The following is a 17,583-nucleotide window of genomic DNA, read 5'->3' on the forward strand; positions in this document are numbered from 1 at the left end:
AACCCCCCCGGGACCCACTGGCCACTCTGGGACCCACTGACCCCACCCAGGGACCCACTGACCCCTCCCAGACCCACTGACCCCTCCCCAGACCCACAGACCCCCCCCAGTGTCCCCCCCCTTGTCCCCTCAGAGCTCTCCTGGGTCACCCCCTCCATGTTCCCCACAGAACCCCCCCCGTGACTCTCCATGGCCCCCTCAGCCCCCCAAATGTCCCCACAGCCCCCCAGGATCCCCCTCACCCTCCCAGAGTCCCCCTCAGGTCCCCAGAGCCCCCCCCAAAGTCCCCATCAGCCCCCCCGTGTCCCCCCTCCCTCATCTGGTCTGGGGGGGTCCTGGCTGCAGATGAGCAGTGGATTATCCACCCTCCCCCCGTAATCCGACAGCTGGGGGGGATTAGGGCCCTCCCGGCCCCCCCAAACCCCCCGAGGGGTCAGCCCCACCTTGGGACCCCCTGGGGATGTGTTTGGGGAGGGGGGCACCCCTAATTCCCCTCAACCCCCCAGTAATTATCATCTGGTTTAATTGGGGGGGCTCGGCAGGTTGTGGGAGTTCAGCCAAGCTGGGATGGCAGGGGGGGCCCTCCCCTCCCCCTCCCTTTCCCATCAGCATCTGGAGGGACCCCGAGGGGGGATTTGGGGGGGAACTGGGAGGGATTTGGGGGGGACCAGGACAGGGGTGGCCCCAGTCCCCAGCGGCTGCACAGGGACAGGAGCACCCACGGCCCAGGTGAGTGGGGTGGGGGGCACCAGGACCCCAAACTGGGGGGAGCTGGGGACCCCCAAACCTCCCTCTGGGGTGGGGACAGATCCCTCTGCCCCATGGGGGGTTGCCCCCCACACTGGGGGTGTCCCTGCCTCATGGGGTGTCATTATCCCCGTCTCCACCCCCCAAAGGGTGTCCCCCCACCCCAATGGGTGCCATCCCCTACCCCTCACCCCTGGGTGCCCCCCCTGTAACCCCTCTCCGTCCCCTCCTGCCCACCCTGTCCCTGGGGTCCCACCCCACAGCGAGTGACCCCTGCCCCATGGGATGCCACCCCACTGCCCACTTTGCTGACCCCCGCCGGTGACCCTGCTGTCCCTGTGCCCCCCTGGCACCCACCCTGCCCCACGGAGAGCCCCATGGTGTTCCACCCCTCCTCACTGTGCCACCACTGACCCCCCCTGGTGTCCCTGTGCTCCCCTGCCCCACAGAGATTCACCTCTGCCCCCTAACCCCCCTCTTTGCCCCCAGATCACCCCACTGGGGGCCCCACTGGTGGCCCTGCTGTCCCTGTGCCCCCCTGGCACCCACCCTGCCCCACAGGGAGCCATGTCTGCCCCATGAGGTTCTACCCCCCCTCACTGTGCCACCACTGCCCACCCTGGTGTCCCTGTGCCCCCCTGCCCCACAGAGATTCACCTCTGCCCCCTAACCCCCCTCTTTGCCCCCAGCCCACCCCACTCCACTGGTGACCCAGCTGGTGGCCCTGCTGGTGGCCCTGCTGTCGCTCTGCCCCCCTGCCCCACAGAGAGCCATTTCTGCCCCATATTACCCCCTAACCCTCCTCTTTGCCCCCAGCCCACCATGCCCACCCCACAGTTGACCCTGCTGGTGACCCCACAGCTGACCCCACTGGTGGCCCCACTGGTGGCCCTGCTGGTGGCCCTGCTGTCGCTGTGCCCCCCTGCCCCACAGAGAACCACTTCTACCCCCTGTTACCCCCTAACCGCGCTCTCTGCCCTCAGCGCACCATGCCCACCCCCCTGGTGACCCCGCTGGTGGCCCTGCTGGTGGCCCTGCTGTCGCTGTGCCCGCCGTGCCGCTGCCCCCCGGCGCCCACCCAGCCCCACGCCATCCGGCTGGAGGGCGACCTGACGCTGGGGGGGCTGTTCCCGGTGCACGCCCGCGGCCCCGCCGGGGTGCCCTGCGGGCCGGTCAAGAAGGAGAAGGGCATCCACCGTCTGGAGGCCATGCTGTACGCGCTGGACCGCGTCAACGGCGACCCGCGCGTGCTGCCCAACCTGACGCTGGGCGCCCGCATCCTGGACACCTGCTCCAGGGACACCTACGCCCTGGAGCAGGCGCTGAGCTTCGTGCGCAGCCTCCTGCCCCCCGAGGGGGGCGAGGGCAGCTGCCCCGACGGGTCGGCCCCGCGCCGGCCCCCGCCCGAGCGCCTGGTCGGGGTCATTGGGGCGTCCGCCAGCTCCGTGTCCATCATGGTGGCCAACGTGCTGCGGCTGTTTGCGGTGAGATGGGGGATTTGGGGTGTTGGGGACATGGAGGGGCACTGGGGTCATGGAGGGAGATTGGTGTCTCTGCCAGCTCCGTGTCCATCATGGTGACCAAAGTGCTGCGGCTGTTTGCGGTGAGATGGGGGGATTTGGGGGCGTTGGGGACGTGAAGGGGCACTGGGGACACGCAGGGACGCTGGGGACATGGAGGGACATTGGTGTCTCTGCCAGCTCCGTGTCCATCATGGTGGCCAACGTGCTGTGGCTGTTCGCGGTGAGATGGGGGGATTTGGGGTGTTTGGGGACATGGAGGGATGTCGGGGATATGAAGGAGATCCCCCCTTGGGGACATTGAGGGACACTGGGGACATGGAGGGACATTGGTGTCTCTGCCAGCTCCATGTCCATCATGGTGACCAAAGTGCTGCGGCTGTTTGTGGTGAGATGGGGGGATTTGGGGGCGCTGGGGACATGGAGGGGCAGCAGTGGTGCCTCTGCCATCTCCGTGGCCATCATGGTCACCAATATCCAGGTGCTCTTTGTGATCACTGGGGATGTTGGGGACACTGGGGATGTTTGAGGGAATGTGGGGGTGACATGGGACAGCGCTGTCCCCACAGCGTCCTCATGGTGTCCTCTCCCTGTGAGGGGGGGTCTGGCCACCTGCTCCCCCTCTGTGCCCCCCCTCCCTTCCAGAACCTTCCCCTCCTCCCCCAGGGGTGTTACCCACAATCCCCAGGGACGGCAGCAAATGGCCCAGGGGGATTAGGGGGGATTAGGGACAGGGACAGGGAGGGGGGGTCCCACAGTGCCAGGTCTCCTGGGTGTCCCCCGGGTCCCCCCCTGCTTGTCCCTGATGTCCCCCTTGTCCCCAGCCCCAGGGCTGAGCCCCCTGTGCCCCCTGACACCCCTCTGCCCTCCATGTCCCCTCACCTCACTCGATGTCCCCGATGTCCCGTGTCCCCCCAGACCCTTCCTACATCAACGGCTCCACACCGACACCCCCATGGCCCCTCACCGCCATCTCCCCATGGCCCCACGATGCCCCCAAACCCCCCAATGTCCCTGATGTCCCCAATATCCTCATGTCCCCAGATCCCCCAGATCAGCTACGCCTCCACGGCCCCCGAGCTGTCGGACCCCGGGCGTTACGAGTTCTTCTCGCGGGTGGTGCCGCCGGACTCGTACCAGGCTCAGGCCATGGTGGCCGTGGTGCGGGCGCTGGGCTGGAGCTACGTCAGCACGCTGGCCTCCGAGGGCAACTACGGCGAGAGCGGCGTCGAGGCCTTCGTGCAGAGCTCCCGCGAGGCCGGTGGGCTGTACTGGGTTATACTGGGTTGTACTGGGAGGGGCATTTGGAATGCTGGGAGGGGCACTGGGCCATACTGGGATGTACTGGGAGGGTGAGCTCTGCAGGGAAGGGGGAGGTTCTGAGGCCTGGACAGGGAAGGTGATCGATCCCCATCCACACTGGTCCGCACCGGTCCGTACTGGTTTATACTGGTCTGTACTGGAGCAGGGGGCCTGTGCATTGCCCAGTCCATCAAGATCCCGCGGGAGCCGAAGCCGGGGGAGTTTGCCAAGGTCATCGGGCGCCTGATGGAGACGTCGACCGCGCGCGGGGTCGTGCTCTTCGCCAACGAGGACGACATCCGGTGAGACCAGTGCACCCCGGTGCACACCAGTGTGCCCCAGTACACACCAGTCCTGCCCCAGTCCCTCCCCAGTGCTCCTCAGCCTGCTGGAGTTCATCCCAGCCTAGTCAGGTCCCCTCAGTCCAACTCAGTGGCCTCCCAGTCCTTTCAGTCCGTCCATGTTCCCTCCCAGTCCTTCACAGTCCATCCCAGCAGCCTCCACTGTTCATCCCAGTAGCCACCCAACCCGTTCCAGTCCCTCCCAGTTACCTCCCAGTGCCCCCAGTCCCTCCCAGTTTGCCCAGTAGCCGTGCCTGTCCCCGCAGGCGGGTGCTGGAGGCCGCCACGCTGGCCAACCTCTCGGGCCACTTCTCGTGGGTGGGCTCGGACAGCTGGGGGGCCAAGATGGCACCGGTGCAGGGCCTGGAGGAGGCGGCGCACGGGGCCATCACCATCCTGCCCAAACGGGCCTCGGTGCCCGGTGAGCGCTGGGGGCACTGGGAGGGACTGGGAGGGACTGGGGGGAACTGGGGGAACTGGGAGGGACTGGGGGGAGTGGGGGGAGTGGGGGAACTGGGAGGGACTGGGGGGAGTGGGAGGGACTGGGGGCACTGGAATGGACTGGGAGTTTATTGGGAGGGACTGGGGCAAACTGGGATGGGCTGGGGGAGACTGAAGAATCCTGGGGGGGGCTCTGGGGGGACCCAGGGTGGTTTTGGGGGTTCCAGGGAGGCTCTTAGGGGGCTCTAGGGAGACCTGAGGAGGTTTGGGGGTGCTCTGGGAGGAGTCTGGGGGGCTTGTGGGACACTCCAGGATTCTGTGGGTCACCCATGGCTCTGGGAGGTCCCCTGTGACCCTGAGGGGGCCCCCCCGACCCCCGGTGGCCCCGTGTCCCCCCAGGCTTTGACGAGTACTTCACGTCGCGCTCGCTGGAGAACAACCGCCGCAACCTCTGGTTCCACGAGTTCTGGGAGGACGACTTCAACTGCCGGCTGCCCCACGGCACCGCGCCCCACGGAGACCCCGCGGGGGCACCCGGAGCGCCCGTGCGCAAGTGCACAGGTACCCTGCCCCATGGAGACCCCACAGGGACCCCACAGGGACCCCACAGGGACCCCACAGGGATCCCACAGGTACCCTGCCCCATGGAGACCCCACAGGGACCCCATAGGGACCCCACAGGGATCCCACAGGTACCCTGCCCCATGGAGACCCCACAGGGACCCCACAGGTACCCCATAGGGACCCCACAGGGACCCCACAGGGATCCCACAGGTACCCTGCCTCATGGGGACCCCACAGGGACCCCACAGGGACCCCACAGGTACCCTGCCCCATAGAGACCCCACAGGGACCCCACAGGTACCCCATAGGGACCCCACAGGTACCCTGCCCCACAGGGACCCTATAGAAACCTCACAGGTACCCCATAGGGACCCCACAGGTACCCTGCCCCACAGGGACCCTATAGAAACCTCACAGGGACCCCATAGGGACCCCACAGGTAAGTTTAGGGTGTCCATGGCGGGTTTGGGGTGCCCACGGCAGGTTTAGGGTGCCTATAGCAGGTTTAGGGTGCTGTTGCAGGTTTGGGATACCTATGGCAGGTTTGGGGTGCCCAGGGTAGGTTTGGGGTGTCCACAGTGGGTTTGAGGTGCCCACGGCGGGTTTGGGATACCCATGGCAGGTTTAGGGTGCCTATGGCAGGTTTGAGGTGCCCAGGGCAGGTTTGGGGTGTCCACAGTGGGTTTGGGGTGCCCATGGCGAGTTTGGGATACCCATGGCAGTTTTGGGGTGCCCACGGCAGGTTTGGGGTGCCCAGGGCAGGTTTGGGGTGCCCATTGGGATCTCAAACCCCGCAGGCCGGGAGCGCATCGGGCGGGACTCGCCCTACGAGCAGGAGGGGAAGGTGCAGTTCGTCATCGACGCCGTGCTGGCCATGGCCCACGGGCTGCACTCGCTGCTGGGCGAGGCCTGCCCGGGCGGGGGGCTCTGTGCCCACATGGACCCCCCCGACGGGCGCCGCCTGCTCACCCACATCCGCAGGGTGGCCTTCAACGGTACTGTGGCACTGTGGGAACTACTGGGAGACACTGGGATATACTAGGGTGGCACTGGGAGGGAGATGGTGGCACTGGAGACCATCCTGGGAAGCTCTGGGATTTACTGGGGGGAACACGGAGAGGGATGGGAGCACTTGAGACCATACTGGGATGTACTGGGAGCTACTGTGGGGCAGTGGGAAGGGGTTGGGTGCACTGGTAACCATACTGGGAGCACTGGTTTACCCTGTACCGGGGGCACACTGGGGCTAGGGGTGAATCACTGACCTTTCCTGTGGGGTGGCAGGGGTGTCTCTGACCTATACTGGTGGTTACTGGTTTATACTGGTCCATACTGGTGCACAGGCAGCGCAGGGACACCGGTGTCCTTCAACGAGAACGGGGACGCCCCCGGGCGCTACGACATCTTCCAGTTCCAGGGGGGCAATGGCACCGGGGCCTACCGGGCTGTGGGGCAGTGGGTGCAGGGGCTGCACCTGCAGGTGGGTCTGGGACCCTCAAGGACCCCGGGGTGCCCCCTCTGCCCCCCAGGGTCAGCTGGGGGCATCCCAGTGGCCAAATGGGGGCACTGGGTGGGGGATGTCCTGTTCCCCCTGGGTGGGTGTCCATGGAGGGCTTGGGGGAACCGTGGGGTGCCTGTGGGGGGCGTTTGGGGAGGTCTCTGAGGAGGTTTGGGGTGTTCATGGATGGTTTGGGTTGTCTGTGGTGGGTCTGGGTTTTTCATAGGGGGTTTGAGATGTCCATGTGGGTTTGTGGTGTCCACGGGGGTTTTGGGAGGGTCCATGAAGAGGTTTGGGGTGTCCATGGAGGGTTTGGGGGATCCATGAGGTGCCCATGAGGGGTTGGGATGTCTATAGGGTGTTCAAGATGTCCCTAGGGTATTAGGGGTGTCCCTGGGGAGGTTTGGGGTCTCCCTGACCGTCCCCCCACCAGGAGGACGCCATGGCCTGGGGCTCCAACTCGTCATCGCCGCCGCCCTCGGTGTGCAGCCTGCCGTGCGGCCCCGGCGAGCGCAAGAAGCCGGTGAAGGGGGTTCCGTGCTGCTGGCACTGTGAGCTCTGCGGGGGCTACCAGTACCGGGCCGACCTGCTCACCTGCCTGCCCTGTGCCCCCCACCTGCGCCCCACACCCAACCGCACCGCCTGCCGCCCCACGCCCGTGCTGCGCCTGAGCTGGGGCGACCCCTGCGCCGCCGTCCCGCTGGCCCTGGCCACGCTGGGGCTGATGGCCACCGCCTTCGTGCTGGCCACCTTCGTGCGGCACCACGAGACGCCGATCGTCAAAGCGTCGGGGCGCGAGCTGAGCTACGTCCTGCTGGCCGGCATCGCCCTGGTCTACGCCATCACCTTCCTCATGGTGGCCGAGCCCGGCGTGGGGGTCTGCGCCCTGCGGCGACTCTTCCTGGGCATGGGCATGAGCCTGACCTACGCCGCGCTGCTGACCAAGACCAACCGCATCTACCGCATCTTCGAGCAGGGTGAGGGGCTGGGGGGCAGGGGGTGAGGGGCTGGGGTCTCACCTGTGCCATGCTCTCACCAAGACCAACCACATTTCCACGTCTTTGAGCAGGCTGAGGGGCTGGGGGGCAGGGGGGCACAGGCTGAGGGGCTGGGGGGCAGGAGGGGCTGTGGGGCACGGGGTGAGGGGTTGGGGTCTCACCTGTGCCATGCTCTCACTAAGACCAACTGCGTTGCCACGTCTTTGAGCAGGGTGAGGGGCTGGGGGGCAGGGGGTGAGGGGCTGGGGGGCAGGGGGTGAGGGGCTGGGGGGCAGGAGGGGCTGGGGGGCACGGGGTGAGGGGTTGGGGTCTCACCTGTGCCATGCTCTCACCAAGACCAACTGCGTTGCCACGTCTTTGAGCAGGGTGAGGGGCTGGGGGGCAGGGGGGGAGGGGTTGGGGTCTCACCTGTGCCATGTTCTCACCAAGACCAACCACATTTCCACGTCTTTGAGCAGGGTGAGGGGCATAGGGTGAGGTCGAGGGGCTCTGGGCAGGGCTGAGGGGCTCTGGGGGGCAGAGCCTGGGGTGAGAGGCTGCACGAGGGACATGGGACAGGGTCCCCAGTCTGTGCTCCTCACCAAGACCAGCCCCATCCCCAAGAGAGGTGGCTTCCAAGGCCTCCAAAAGTTTTGGAGTCCCAGATCAGGCTGAGGGACACGGGGTACCCCAACCCTCTCCCCTTCAGGCCTGGCGAGCTCTGGGGGTGCCAGCAGCCCCCCATGACCCGCCGTACCCCGCAGGGAAGCGCTCGGTGACGCCGCCGCGCTTCATCAGCCCCACCTCGCAGCTGGTCATCACCTTCACGCTCAGCGGGCTGCAGCTGGTGGCCGCGGCCACCTGGCTGCTGGTCCGGCCACCCCACGCCCTCATCGACTACGAGATGGGCCGGACCCCCGACCCCGAGGCGGCACGGGGGGTCCTGCGCTGCGACATGGCCGAGGGGGCCACGCTGGCCTGCCTGGCCTACGCCCTGCTGCTGATGCTCACCTGCACCGTGTACGCCGTCAAAGCGCGCGGCGTCCCCGAGAACTTCAACGAGGCCAAGCCCATCGGCTTCGCCATGTACACCACCTGCGTGGTGTGGCTCGCCTTCGGGCCCATCTTCTTCGGAGCCGCCCAGTCGGCAGAGAGGGTGAGGAGGGGGGTTTGGGCTCCCTGGGGGTATCTGGGGGTCCCTGGGGGTATCTGGGGGATCGCTGTGGGCACACATGGTCTGGTTCACCTTCAAGCCCATCTTCAGCACCGCCCAGCTGGCTGAGAAGGTGAGGAGGGGGATTTGGGGGATCCCTAGGGGTATTTCGAGGTCTGCTGGGGGGGTCCATTTTGGGATCAATGGCCTTTAGCCATTTGGGCATCTGGGATTTGAGATTTCCTGCTTTTGGGGTCTGCAGGATTCTGGGATACTGTTTTTGGGGTGCAGGTGCACATACAGATGGCCACAGTGACCATGGGCCCTTGGGACAGCTGGGTTGGGGATTGGCCAGGTTTGGGGGGGTCAGAGGGATTTGGGATGGAGGATTTTGGGGTCAGTAGGATTTTAGGGTACCATTTTCGGGGTGCAGGTGCACGTGCAGACGGCCACGCTGACGGTGTCCATGTCGCTGTCGGCCTCGGTGCCGCTGGGGCTCCTCTACGCCCCCAAGGTCTACGTGATCCTGCTGCACCCCGAGCGCAACCAGCCCAAGCGGCGCGGTGCCGACCCGCCCCCATAGGGACCCCTAGATTGGGGGACCCCCAGCACCCCAAAACCCCCGGCCCCCAGAACCCCCTCCCCACAATAAAGCTGCTCCTGCAAACCCCCAGAAATGTTTTTTTAAGTGAGACAGAGCTGGTGAAGGGGTGGCCGTGAGTTTATTGGGGTGCAGTGGGGTTTTTTATGGGGGGGGGATAGAGGGGGATCCCTCATTTTCAGGGACCTCCCCCACCAGCAGCTCCAGCCAACTTGTCAGAGTGGGGGGGTCTGGGGGTGCCTGTGGAGGAAAAGGGGGTTTGGGGGGGTCACTCTCAGGACCCCCCCAGTGCCCCTCCAAACCCACCAAGAACCCTAAAACCACGCCTGGGATGCCCAAGTGCCTCTGGGTCCCCCCCCAAATTGCCCTCAGACCCACCCAGGGACCCCAAAACCACCCCCAGGAACCCCCATTGTCTCAGGGACCCCTAAAAATTGCCCTCAGTGACCTCCAAGTGATCCCCCCCAGGACCCCAAAACCACCCCCAGGATCTCCAAGTGTCTCTGGGACCCCCAAAGTTGCCCTCAGTGACCTCCGACATGACCCCCCAGGATCTCTCAGTGTCCCTGGGACCCCCAAAATTGCCCTTAGACTCCCCCCAGCACCCTCCAAATTGCCCCTGGATCCTTAAACCTGTCCCACAGACCCCCCTAATCCCCTCTGAAGGACCCCCAAACTCCCCCAGGACACCCCCAAAGGACTCACAGGGAGGGGGGGGCCCCCCTTGGTGGGGGGCAGCAGTCGCACCCCCCCGCTCTGGGGGTACCCCGGCTCCAGCTGCAGCGTCCAGAGGGTCTGGGAACCCCGGGGGCCCCCCAGGACCTGCAGGAGCCCCAACTCCGGCTGCCAGTCCAGGGCGAACCTGGGGGGTCACCAGGGGCTTGGGGTGAGCCCCCCAATTAACCCCCAGCCCCCCCACCCTGGCAATTACCCTAAAGCCCCCCAGAACTGCTCCAAAGACCCCAACCTCTCCCACAGCCCCCCCAATTAACCTCCCAAATGCCCCTAGTCCTCTCAATTACCCCCTAGACCCTTCAGACCTACCTCAAAGACCCCCCCCAACTCCCCCCCAGGCCCCCAACCTCCCTCAAAGACCCCCCCAGCCCCCCTCACCTGTTCCTCAGGTGTGTCACCTCTGCCCAGAGGCTCCAGCTCTCCCAGCAGCGCTGCTGCAGCTCCAGCAGCCCCGGGCCCAGGGGAGGGAGCAGCCCCAGGGGGGGTTCCTGGGGGGAAAAGGAGGAGATGGGGAGACCCCAAAATCACCCAGAACCCCCCCGACACCTCCAGAGCAGTCCCCAGCCCCCAAGTGCACCCCCACAGCCTTCCTGACCCCCAAAAATTCCCCCTCCCAGCTGTCCAAGTGCTACCCTAAATCCCCTCCAAGCCCTCTCAGTGCCCCCTCAGCCCCCCAATCCCCCTCCCCAAGCCCCCAAATCCTCCCCAGCCCCCAAAATCTCCCCGAAGCCACTCACCTGCAGTTGGACCTCCCCACTGCGGGTGAGGGACAGGTGAAGGGGGGGCAGGGAATGGGAGGAGTCGGGAGGGGGTCCCAGCTCCAGCTCCAGCTCGGGGGTCCCTGGGGAGGGGGGCAGCACCTGGACCCCTGCCAGGGCCTGGTACAGGTGGCACGAGGCCCCCACCCTGTGGGAAACAACAGCCCATGGGTGGGTGGGGAGGACACGACCACCCCCCCAAATTCCCTGGATCCTCCCCACTATCCCAGCAGCCCCACCTGGACCCCCACTGGGTCCCTTCCAGGGCTCTCCCCCACCCTGAGGACCCCTCCCCCACATTGGAAATCCACCTCTCCAAACTCCTAGGTCCCTCTCAGGACCCCTAGACCACCCCCCAAAATCCCCGAGGCCCCCAGCTCCACACCCTACCCTCCTCACCTGTGCCCCCCAACGACCCCCTCACCTGTCCCACCCTCTCCTGTCCCTCACCTGGCCGCTGTCTCCCGCAGTCCCTGCAGAGTCTCCCGCCGGCTGAGCCGCTGCCGGCGCCGCTCCTGAACCCGCTGGAGCAGCTGGAGGGGGAGAAAGAGACCCAAAATTGGGGGGATAAAACCCCAAATTAGAGGGAAAGAGACCCCAAATTTGGGGGAAAAAATACTTCAGACTGGGGGAGAACGAGACCCCAATTCAGAGGAAAAGAGATGCCAAACTAGGTGAGACTGGCTCCAATTTGGAAGGGAAAAGACCCCGAATTTGGGGAGAAAAAGTCTCCAGACTGCAGAGGAAAGAGAACCCAAATTGGGGGTAAACACCAAAAGTGGAAGAAGGAGGTAAGAAGTGGAAAGGAACTCCAGAATTGACTCTTCTGTGGGCAGGGGCACCCCAAGGTAAGTGGGACCACGTGGCAGGGGGACCCCAAAGGGTCTCCCCCCAGTCTCACCTGGTCCCGTCTCTCTGTGGCCTCACGCACCTTCACCTTCAGCTCTTCTTGCTGGGTGGGAGGGAGAGACAGCACCCATGGGAGCCCCCAGACCCACACGGTGCCCCCAACCCCCATGGGAGCCCCCAGACCCCACACTGTGCACCCAACTTCCCCCCATGGGAGCCCCCAGACCCACTGTGCCCCCAACCCCCCTGCACCCATGGGAGCCCCCAGACCCACACTGTGCCCCCAACCCCCACGGGAGCCCCCAGACCCCACACTGTGCACCCAACTTCCCCCCATGGGAGCCCCCAGACCCACTGTGCCCCCAACCCCCCTGCACCCATGGGAGCCCCCAGACCCACACTGTGCCCCCAACCCCCACGGGAGCCCCCAGACCCCACACTGTGCACCCAACTTCCCCCCATGGGAGCCCCCAGACCCACTGTGCCCCCAACCCCCCTGCACCCATGGGAGCCCCCAGACCCACTGTGCCCCCAACCCCCCTGCACCCATGGGAGCCCCCAGACCCACTGTGCCCCCAACCCCCCTGCACCCATGGGAGCCCCCAGACCCACACTGTGCCCCCAACCCCCACGGGAGCCCCCAGACCCCACACTGTGCACCCAACTTCCCCCCATGGGAGCCCCCAGACCCACACTGTGCCTCCCCAGCACCCATGGGACCCTCAAGCCCCACATTGTGCCCCCAGGGACCCCCACCCCCCTAGCACCCCTGGAAGCCCCAGCCCCCCTGAACCCACAGGACCCCCCCAGCCCCCCTGGACCCCCCGTACCTGTTCCAGCCGTGCCCCCAGGGCCGCCCTCCCGCGCTGCAGCAGCTGCTGGCCCCGGTGCAGCTGGGCCAGGGCGTGGGGCACAGCCTCCCCCAGGGCCCCCCCGTACCTCGCCTTCAGCTCCTGCCAGCGTCTCCGCGCCTGCGCCGCCGCCTCGCCTGGGGGGAGCCCCACATCAGCCCCCACAAAACAGGGGAGACCCCAAAAGGGACCTGGGAATCACCAATCCCTTCCAAAGGGGTGCCAGGAACTCCCCAAGCAGGACACAGATGTATGGGAATCCCCAAATATCCCCTGAGCTCCCTCCCCAAGGGGACCCAGGAAACCCCCAAAGGGGACCCAGGGCCCTCCAAACCCCTGCCCCAAAGGGGGACTCAGGAATCCCCAAAGGGGGACCCAGGAATCCCCAAGCTGGTCACAGGAACCCCCAAACCCCTGCCCCAAAGGGGGACCCAGGAATCCCCAAACTGGTCAGAGGAACCCCCAAACCCCTGACTCAAAGCAGACCCCAGAACCCCCAAACCCCTGACTCAAAGCAGACCCCAGAACCCCCAAACCCCTACCCCAAAGGGGATGCAGGAACCCCCAAAGTGGACAAGGAGGGTCAAGAGGTTTTGGGGTTCAGGGTCAACCCAGGAGTTTGGGATGGCTCATACAGGCTGAGGGCAGCTCTGGGTTCAGTTTGGAGGCTCTGGGGATTTCGGGGTTCAGTTTAGGGGGTCAGGGGGGCTTGGGGGGCTCACGCAGGTTGGTGGTGGCCGGGGGCAGCCCCGGGTTCTCGATGACCCCCAGGAGCAGCTTCAGCACCCGGAGCTGGGACAGGAGCAGCTTCTGCTTCCGCCGGGTGTCCTGGGGGACAGGTTTGGGGTGTCAGGGGTGATTTGGGGTGCAAAGAGAATCGGGGAAGGCCACAGAACAGGTGTTAAGAGGTGTGGGGAAAAATAGGGTGTGGAGGGGCAAACTAGGGGGGAAATTTTTTTGAGGAAAACATGGGGGCAGAGAGGATGACAGAAAATAGGGCAGTTGGGAAGGTTTAGGGGATAAATATGGGAGTCATTAGAAGAATAAAGGCCCGATAGGGGGTTTGTGAGAAATTTGGGGGGGTCACAAGTAATTTTAGAGCAGATATGCGGGTGTTAGGGAGCAAATGGGGAGGTCAAGGACAGCTGTGGGACAGACGTGGGTGCTGCAGGTCTATTCTGAGGTGCTGTGGGCAGCTCTGGGGTCTCACCATTTGATGTTCCACCAGGACCCTTGTGGGGATATCACCTTCCTCCTCCTCCAAGGCCAGGGCAGCCTCGAGCGCTGCCAGCGCCCTGGGGACACGGGACACGGGCGGGGATGGGGGGGACATCCCCCAGACAGCTCCAGGAACGAGGAGATCCCCCTGGCACCCCGCAATGACACGAGTGGAAACAACCAGGACCCCTCCTCGGACACGCGTGGGCTCCCAGGGACCCCCGTGGGGATGAGGAGACCCCTCGGAGACCCCCCGGGATAGGTGTGAGGGCACGGAGACACTGCAGCGCTCCCTGCGGGGCTGGACGTCACCCCAGGGAGCCCGTAAGGACCCGGTGACACTTCAGGGACCCCAATGGCACCCAGTGAACCCCCCGGGGCCCACGCAGGGTGGTGGGGGCCGCGCCCGGCCCAAGATGGCGGCGGGGCAGCCCTCAGGGGTTCCCGCCCCGGGGGGGGGGGTCGCGCGCTCACCCCCTCGCGCGCTCCAGCCGCGCCGCCATCGCCGCCGCGGCTTCCCGCCCTCCCGCCGCGCTCCGCCCACCCGAGCGCAGGCGGCCAATCAGCGCCCGCGCCCACCCGGTTTAAGTCTAGCTGGCTAATCGCCGCTCGCCTCCGCTCTCGCCAACCAATCACCGCGTGAGAAAGGAGAAGGGCGGTCCCACGCGTGCGGAAGACAACCAATCACAACGCGCGGTGAGAAAGCCACGCCCCTCACTAGCCTGGAGGCCTCAGAGCGGTCGCCATGGTGGGCGGGGTTGGGCGAGGGGCGGAGCACTGGGAGGGACTGGGTTAAACTGGGAGGGACTGGGTTATACTGGGAGGGACTGGGTTATACTGGGAGGGACTGGGTTATACTGGGAGGGACTGGGTTAAACTGGGAGGGACTGGGTTATAGGACAGGGTTATACTGGGAAGGACTGGGTTACACTGGAAGGGACTGGGTTAAACTGGGAGGGACTGGGTTATAGGACAGGGTTATACTGGGAAGGACTGGGTTACACTGGGAGGACTGGGTTAAACTGGGAGGGACTGGGTTATAGGACAGGGTTAAACAGGGAGGGACTGGTTAAACTGGGAGGGACTGGGTTATAGGACAGGGTTATACCGGGAAGGACTGGGTTAAACTGGAAGGGACTGGGTTAAACTGGGAGGGACTGGGTTATGGGACAGGGTTATACTGGGAGGGTTGGCTGGAGTCGCAGAGGGATCCGCAGTGGGGCCAGGGGCTCTCTAAGCGGCCTCTCCCTCCGATAATCACACAGCTCCTCTTCCCACACCCCCGTGGGGGGAGGGGCCTTTATTCCCCCCCAGTTTGGGGAGCAGGGTGGGGGAGGGGTGTCCCCCAAGCTGGGGGGGGGACACACAGGACACCCCTCCCCCCATCATCGCCGCCGCCGCCGCTGCACCACGGTCCAGCCGTCCGAGGGGGGCGGGGGCGTCCCGCACTCCATGGCCTGGGGGGGACAATGACGTCATCAGTGTCACACACCCCCTTGGTGACATCAGCAGTGCCCCTCCCCTTCCGCCACAGGGGTCCTGGGGGTCCCTCTCCCTAAATTTGGTGACACCATCACTGCCCCCACCCCTATTCCAGCTTCCCCCCGTTTCCCCTATTTGATGACATCATCAGGACTGAGTGACATCATCAGGAATGACATCATCACCCCCAGCCCCTCCTCATTTGGGGGTCCTGGGGAGTCACCCCCCCCTCAATTTCATGATGTCATCAGTATCACACTCAGAGTAACAACCCATGATGTCATCACCACATCCCCACCCCCTTTGATGACATCATCAGCACCCTCCCGATCTGATTGGCTCCCAAGCAAAGACATCATCAGCTCCCCATGACATCATCACAGTGATGTCACCCCTCACCTCCTCCTCTTCCTCGCCGCTCTCCTCCTCCTCCTCCTCCTCCCCTGGCTCCGGGGGGCTCTGGGGGGCCGTGGGGGGGGTCCCGGGGGGGCTCTGGGGGTCTCCCCCGGGGCGGGCGGTGGCCAGGGCAGCAGCCAGGGCGGGGCCACGGCGGGCCAGAGCCCCCAGAGCCGCCCCCACGCCCCCCACGTCCCCACCCCGCGCCCGGGCAAAAAGGGTCACCAGCTCCCGGCTCACCTGCAGGGGACACTGGGATGGACTGGGATCCACTGGGGAGGGCACTGGGATGGACTGGGATGGGTGTGGGGGGTGCTGAGGGGTGATATGTGGGACTGGGATGAACTGGGATGTACTGGGATGGGTGTGGGGGATGCTGAAGGGTGATATGTGGGACTGGGATGACCTGGGATGGACTGGGATGTACTGGGATGGATGTGGGGGATGCTGAAGGGCGATGTGTGGGACTGGGATGGACTGGGAGGAAGTAAAAGAGCACTGAAAACAAACTGGTCTATAGTGGGAGGCTCTGAGAGCACTGAAGGATGGTAGCAACAGTCTGGGGATGGAACGGGATGAACTGGGAGTGCCTACTGGGAACATCCTTGTCCATACTGGTTTATACTGGGAGCAGCTGGGAAGGCACCAAGGGTACCAGGAAGGGCCAAAGGCCACTGAAAGATGCTGAGAGCAGCCCCAGGACAAACTGGGCTGTACTGGGAGTGCCTGGGGGAGGCTGGCCAGCTGCTGGTAGCACACTGGTCCGTACTGGTCCATACTGGTCCGTACTGGGAGCCCACCTGCTGCAGGCTGCCGTCCTCCACCACCGTGTCGAACTCGTTGTCCATCACCTCGGCCAGGAAATCCTCCACCTCCTCCTGCTCCAGGTCAGCTGGGGGGGGGATGGGGGGGATTGAGGGGGATTGTCACCTCTGTCCCTCCCCACCCCCGACCCTCCCTTCCCCGGGGTGGGGAGGGGCAGCACGCACCGTTCTGCGTGAAGAAGTCGAGCAGCGCCGAGCTGAGCCACGCGGCCTTTTCGGGACCCTGCGGCCCCCCGAAGCCCTGCGCCACCGCCAGCTGCGGGGACAGCCCGGGGGGGACATGGGGACACCCGGCGCTGGCCCCGGGGTGCCCCCTCCGTGTCCCCAAGTGCCCCCCGGAGCTCTCGCACGCTGTCCCCCCTCATCTGCAGCGCCGCCCACGCCCCCAGCACAGCTCGCAGATTCCCCAGTGCCCCCCGCAAGGTGTGCCCAGGTGTGCCCAGGTGCGTCCCTCACCTGCAGCGCCGCCCACCCCCCCAGCACGGCGCGGACCCCCTCCGCGAACAGCGCCCGCGCCTCCACCCCGGGGGCCGCCATGACGGCGCTGCGCAGGCCGCGCGGCCGAGCGCCGAACCCGCGAGCGGGCGAGGCACGGAGCGATCCCCGAATCACCCATGGGCGCCTGGGGGCGTGGCGGGCAGGCGGGGCAGAGCGTGGGCTGGGGGCGAGGGGCGTGGCCTCGGCGCAGAACGGGACTACAGCTCCCGACAGCCCCCGCGCGGCGGTGGTCACGTGACGTGGGTGAGAGGGTGGGGGGCTAGGGCCTGTGAGGGGGCTGTGGGGGGATATGGGGCACGGGGGGTTATGGGGCACAGGAGGGATATGGGGGGATATGGGGCACAGGAGGGATATGGGGCATAGGGGGATATGGGGCACGGGGGATTATGGGGGCACAGGGGGATATGGGGCACGGGGGGATATGGGGGCACGGGGGGATATGGGGCACGGGGGATTATGGGGGCACAGGGGGATATGGGGCACAGGGGGGATATGGGACACGGGGGGATATGGGGGCACAGGTAGCTCTGGGGGGATATGGGGGCACAGGGGGGATATGGGACACAGGTGGCTCTGGGGGGATATGGGGGCACAGGGGGATATGGGGCACAGGGGGGATATGGGGGCACAGGGGGATATGGGGCACAGGAGGGATATGGGGCACAGGGGGGATATGGGGCACGGGGGAATATGGGGGCACAGGGGGATATGGGGCACAGGTGGCTCTGGGGGAATATGGGAGCACAGGGGGATATGGGAGCACAGGGGGATATGGGGGCACGGGGAGATATGTGGGCACAGGAGGGATATGGGGGCATGGGGAGATAT

General features: G+C 65.8%; 3 protein-coding genes across 4 annotated transcripts; 1 reads left to right on the forward strand and 2 right to left on the reverse strand.

The window, feature by feature from the left end:
- The first annotated feature begins 354 nt into the window (after positions 1 to 354).
- LOC110480573 (metabotropic glutamate receptor 6) lies at positions 355 to 9,251 on the forward strand. Its single transcript, XM_077789642.2, has 10 exons — positions 355 to 2,231; positions 3,312 to 3,528; positions 3,736 to 3,871; positions 4,177 to 4,331; positions 4,751 to 4,912; positions 5,713 to 5,910; positions 6,259 to 6,395; positions 6,847 to 7,390; positions 8,155 to 8,546; positions 8,977 to 9,251. Exons 1-10 carry the CDS (start codon positions 1,737 to 1,739, stop codon positions 9,124 to 9,126), a joined length of 2,586 nt encoding a protein of 861 aa, XP_077645768.2. The 5' UTR covers positions 355 to 1,736; the 3' UTR covers positions 9,127 to 9,251.
- Positions 9,247 to 14,081, reverse strand: ZWINT (ZW10 interacting kinetochore protein). 2 transcript variants are annotated; one of them, XM_085563564.1, is made up of 10 exons: positions 14,030 to 14,081; positions 13,548 to 13,632; positions 13,060 to 13,165; positions 12,317 to 12,474; positions 11,539 to 11,589; positions 11,088 to 11,170; positions 10,617 to 10,785; positions 10,258 to 10,367; positions 9,850 to 10,006; positions 9,247 to 9,384 (listed from the first exon to the last, which is right to left on the reverse strand). In XM_085563564.1, exons 1-10 carry the CDS (start codon positions 14,056 to 14,058, stop codon positions 9,289 to 9,291), a joined length of 1,044 nt encoding a protein of 347 aa, XP_085419690.1. In that variant the 5' UTR covers positions 14,059 to 14,081; the 3' UTR covers positions 9,247 to 9,288. The 2 variants fall into 2 exon arrangements, with proteins under 2 accessions (XP_085419690.1, XP_085419689.1); XM_085563563.1 differs by having other exon boundaries at positions 13,548 to 14,081.
- A 166-nt stretch (positions 14,082 to 14,247) lies between these two features.
- TSR2 (TSR2 ribosome maturation factor) lies at positions 14,248 to 16,872 on the reverse strand. Its single transcript, XM_085563587.1, has 5 exons — positions 16,714 to 16,872; positions 16,423 to 16,513; positions 16,234 to 16,325; positions 15,437 to 15,673; positions 14,248 to 15,012 (listed from the first exon to the last, which is right to left on the reverse strand). The coding sequence occupies exons 1-5, from the start codon at positions 16,792 to 16,794 to the stop codon at positions 14,941 to 14,943; spliced, it is 573 nt and encodes a 190-aa protein (XP_085419713.1). The 5' UTR covers positions 16,795 to 16,872; the 3' UTR covers positions 14,248 to 14,940.
- Positions 16,873 to 17,583: the final 711 nt, after the last annotated feature.

This window comes from Lonchura striata, chromosome 31, assembly GCF_050655825.1.
Source record: "Lonchura striata isolate lonStrDom1 chromosome 31, ASM5065582v1, whole genome shotgun sequence".
Classification (NCBI taxonomy): domain Eukaryota; kingdom Metazoa; phylum Chordata; class Aves; order Passeriformes; family Estrildidae; genus Lonchura; species Lonchura striata.

Excerpts from the sequence above, each read along its gene's own strand:
- ZWINT (XM_085563563.1), bottom strand. The coding sequence starts at position 13,670 with ATGTCCCCCCCATCCCCGCCCGTGTCCCGTGTCCCCAGGGCGCTGGCA. Across the intron at positions 12,475-13,059 it reads CCCGGCCACCACCAACCTGC|GCGAGGCGGCGGCGCAGGCG; the intron begins GTGAGCCCCCCA and ends GGCTCCCCCCAG. Across the intron at positions 11,590-12,316 it reads TGGGGGCACGGCTGGAACAG|CAAGAAGAGCTGAAGGTGAA; the intron begins GTACGGGGGGTC and ends CCTCCCACCCAG.
- LOC110480573 (XM_077789642.2), top strand. The coding sequence starts at position 1,737 with ATGCCCACCCCCCTGGTGACCCCGCTGGTGGCCCTGCTGGTGGCCCTG. Across the intron at positions 3,872-4,176 it reads GCCAACGAGGACGACATCCG|GCGGGTGCTGGAGGCCGCCA; the intron begins GTGAGACCAGTG and ends CTGTCCCCGCAG. Across the intron at positions 4,913-5,712 it reads GCCCGTGCGCAAGTGCACAG|GCCGGGAGCGCATCGGGCGG; the intron begins GTACCCTGCCCC and ends CAAACCCCGCAG.
- TSR2 (XM_085563587.1), bottom strand. The coding sequence starts at position 16,794 with ATGGCGGCCCCCGGGGTGGAGGCGCGGGCGCTGTTCGCGGAGGGGGTC. Across the intron at positions 16,514-16,713 it reads GGGGGTGGGCGGCGCTGCAG|CTGGCGGTGGCGCAGGGCTT; the intron begins GTGAGGGACGCA and ends CTGTCCCCGCAG. Across the intron at positions 15,013-15,436 it reads GCGGCGAGGAAGAGGAGGAG|GCCATGGAGTGCGGGACGCC; the intron begins GTGAGGGGTGAC and ends TGTCCCCCCCAG.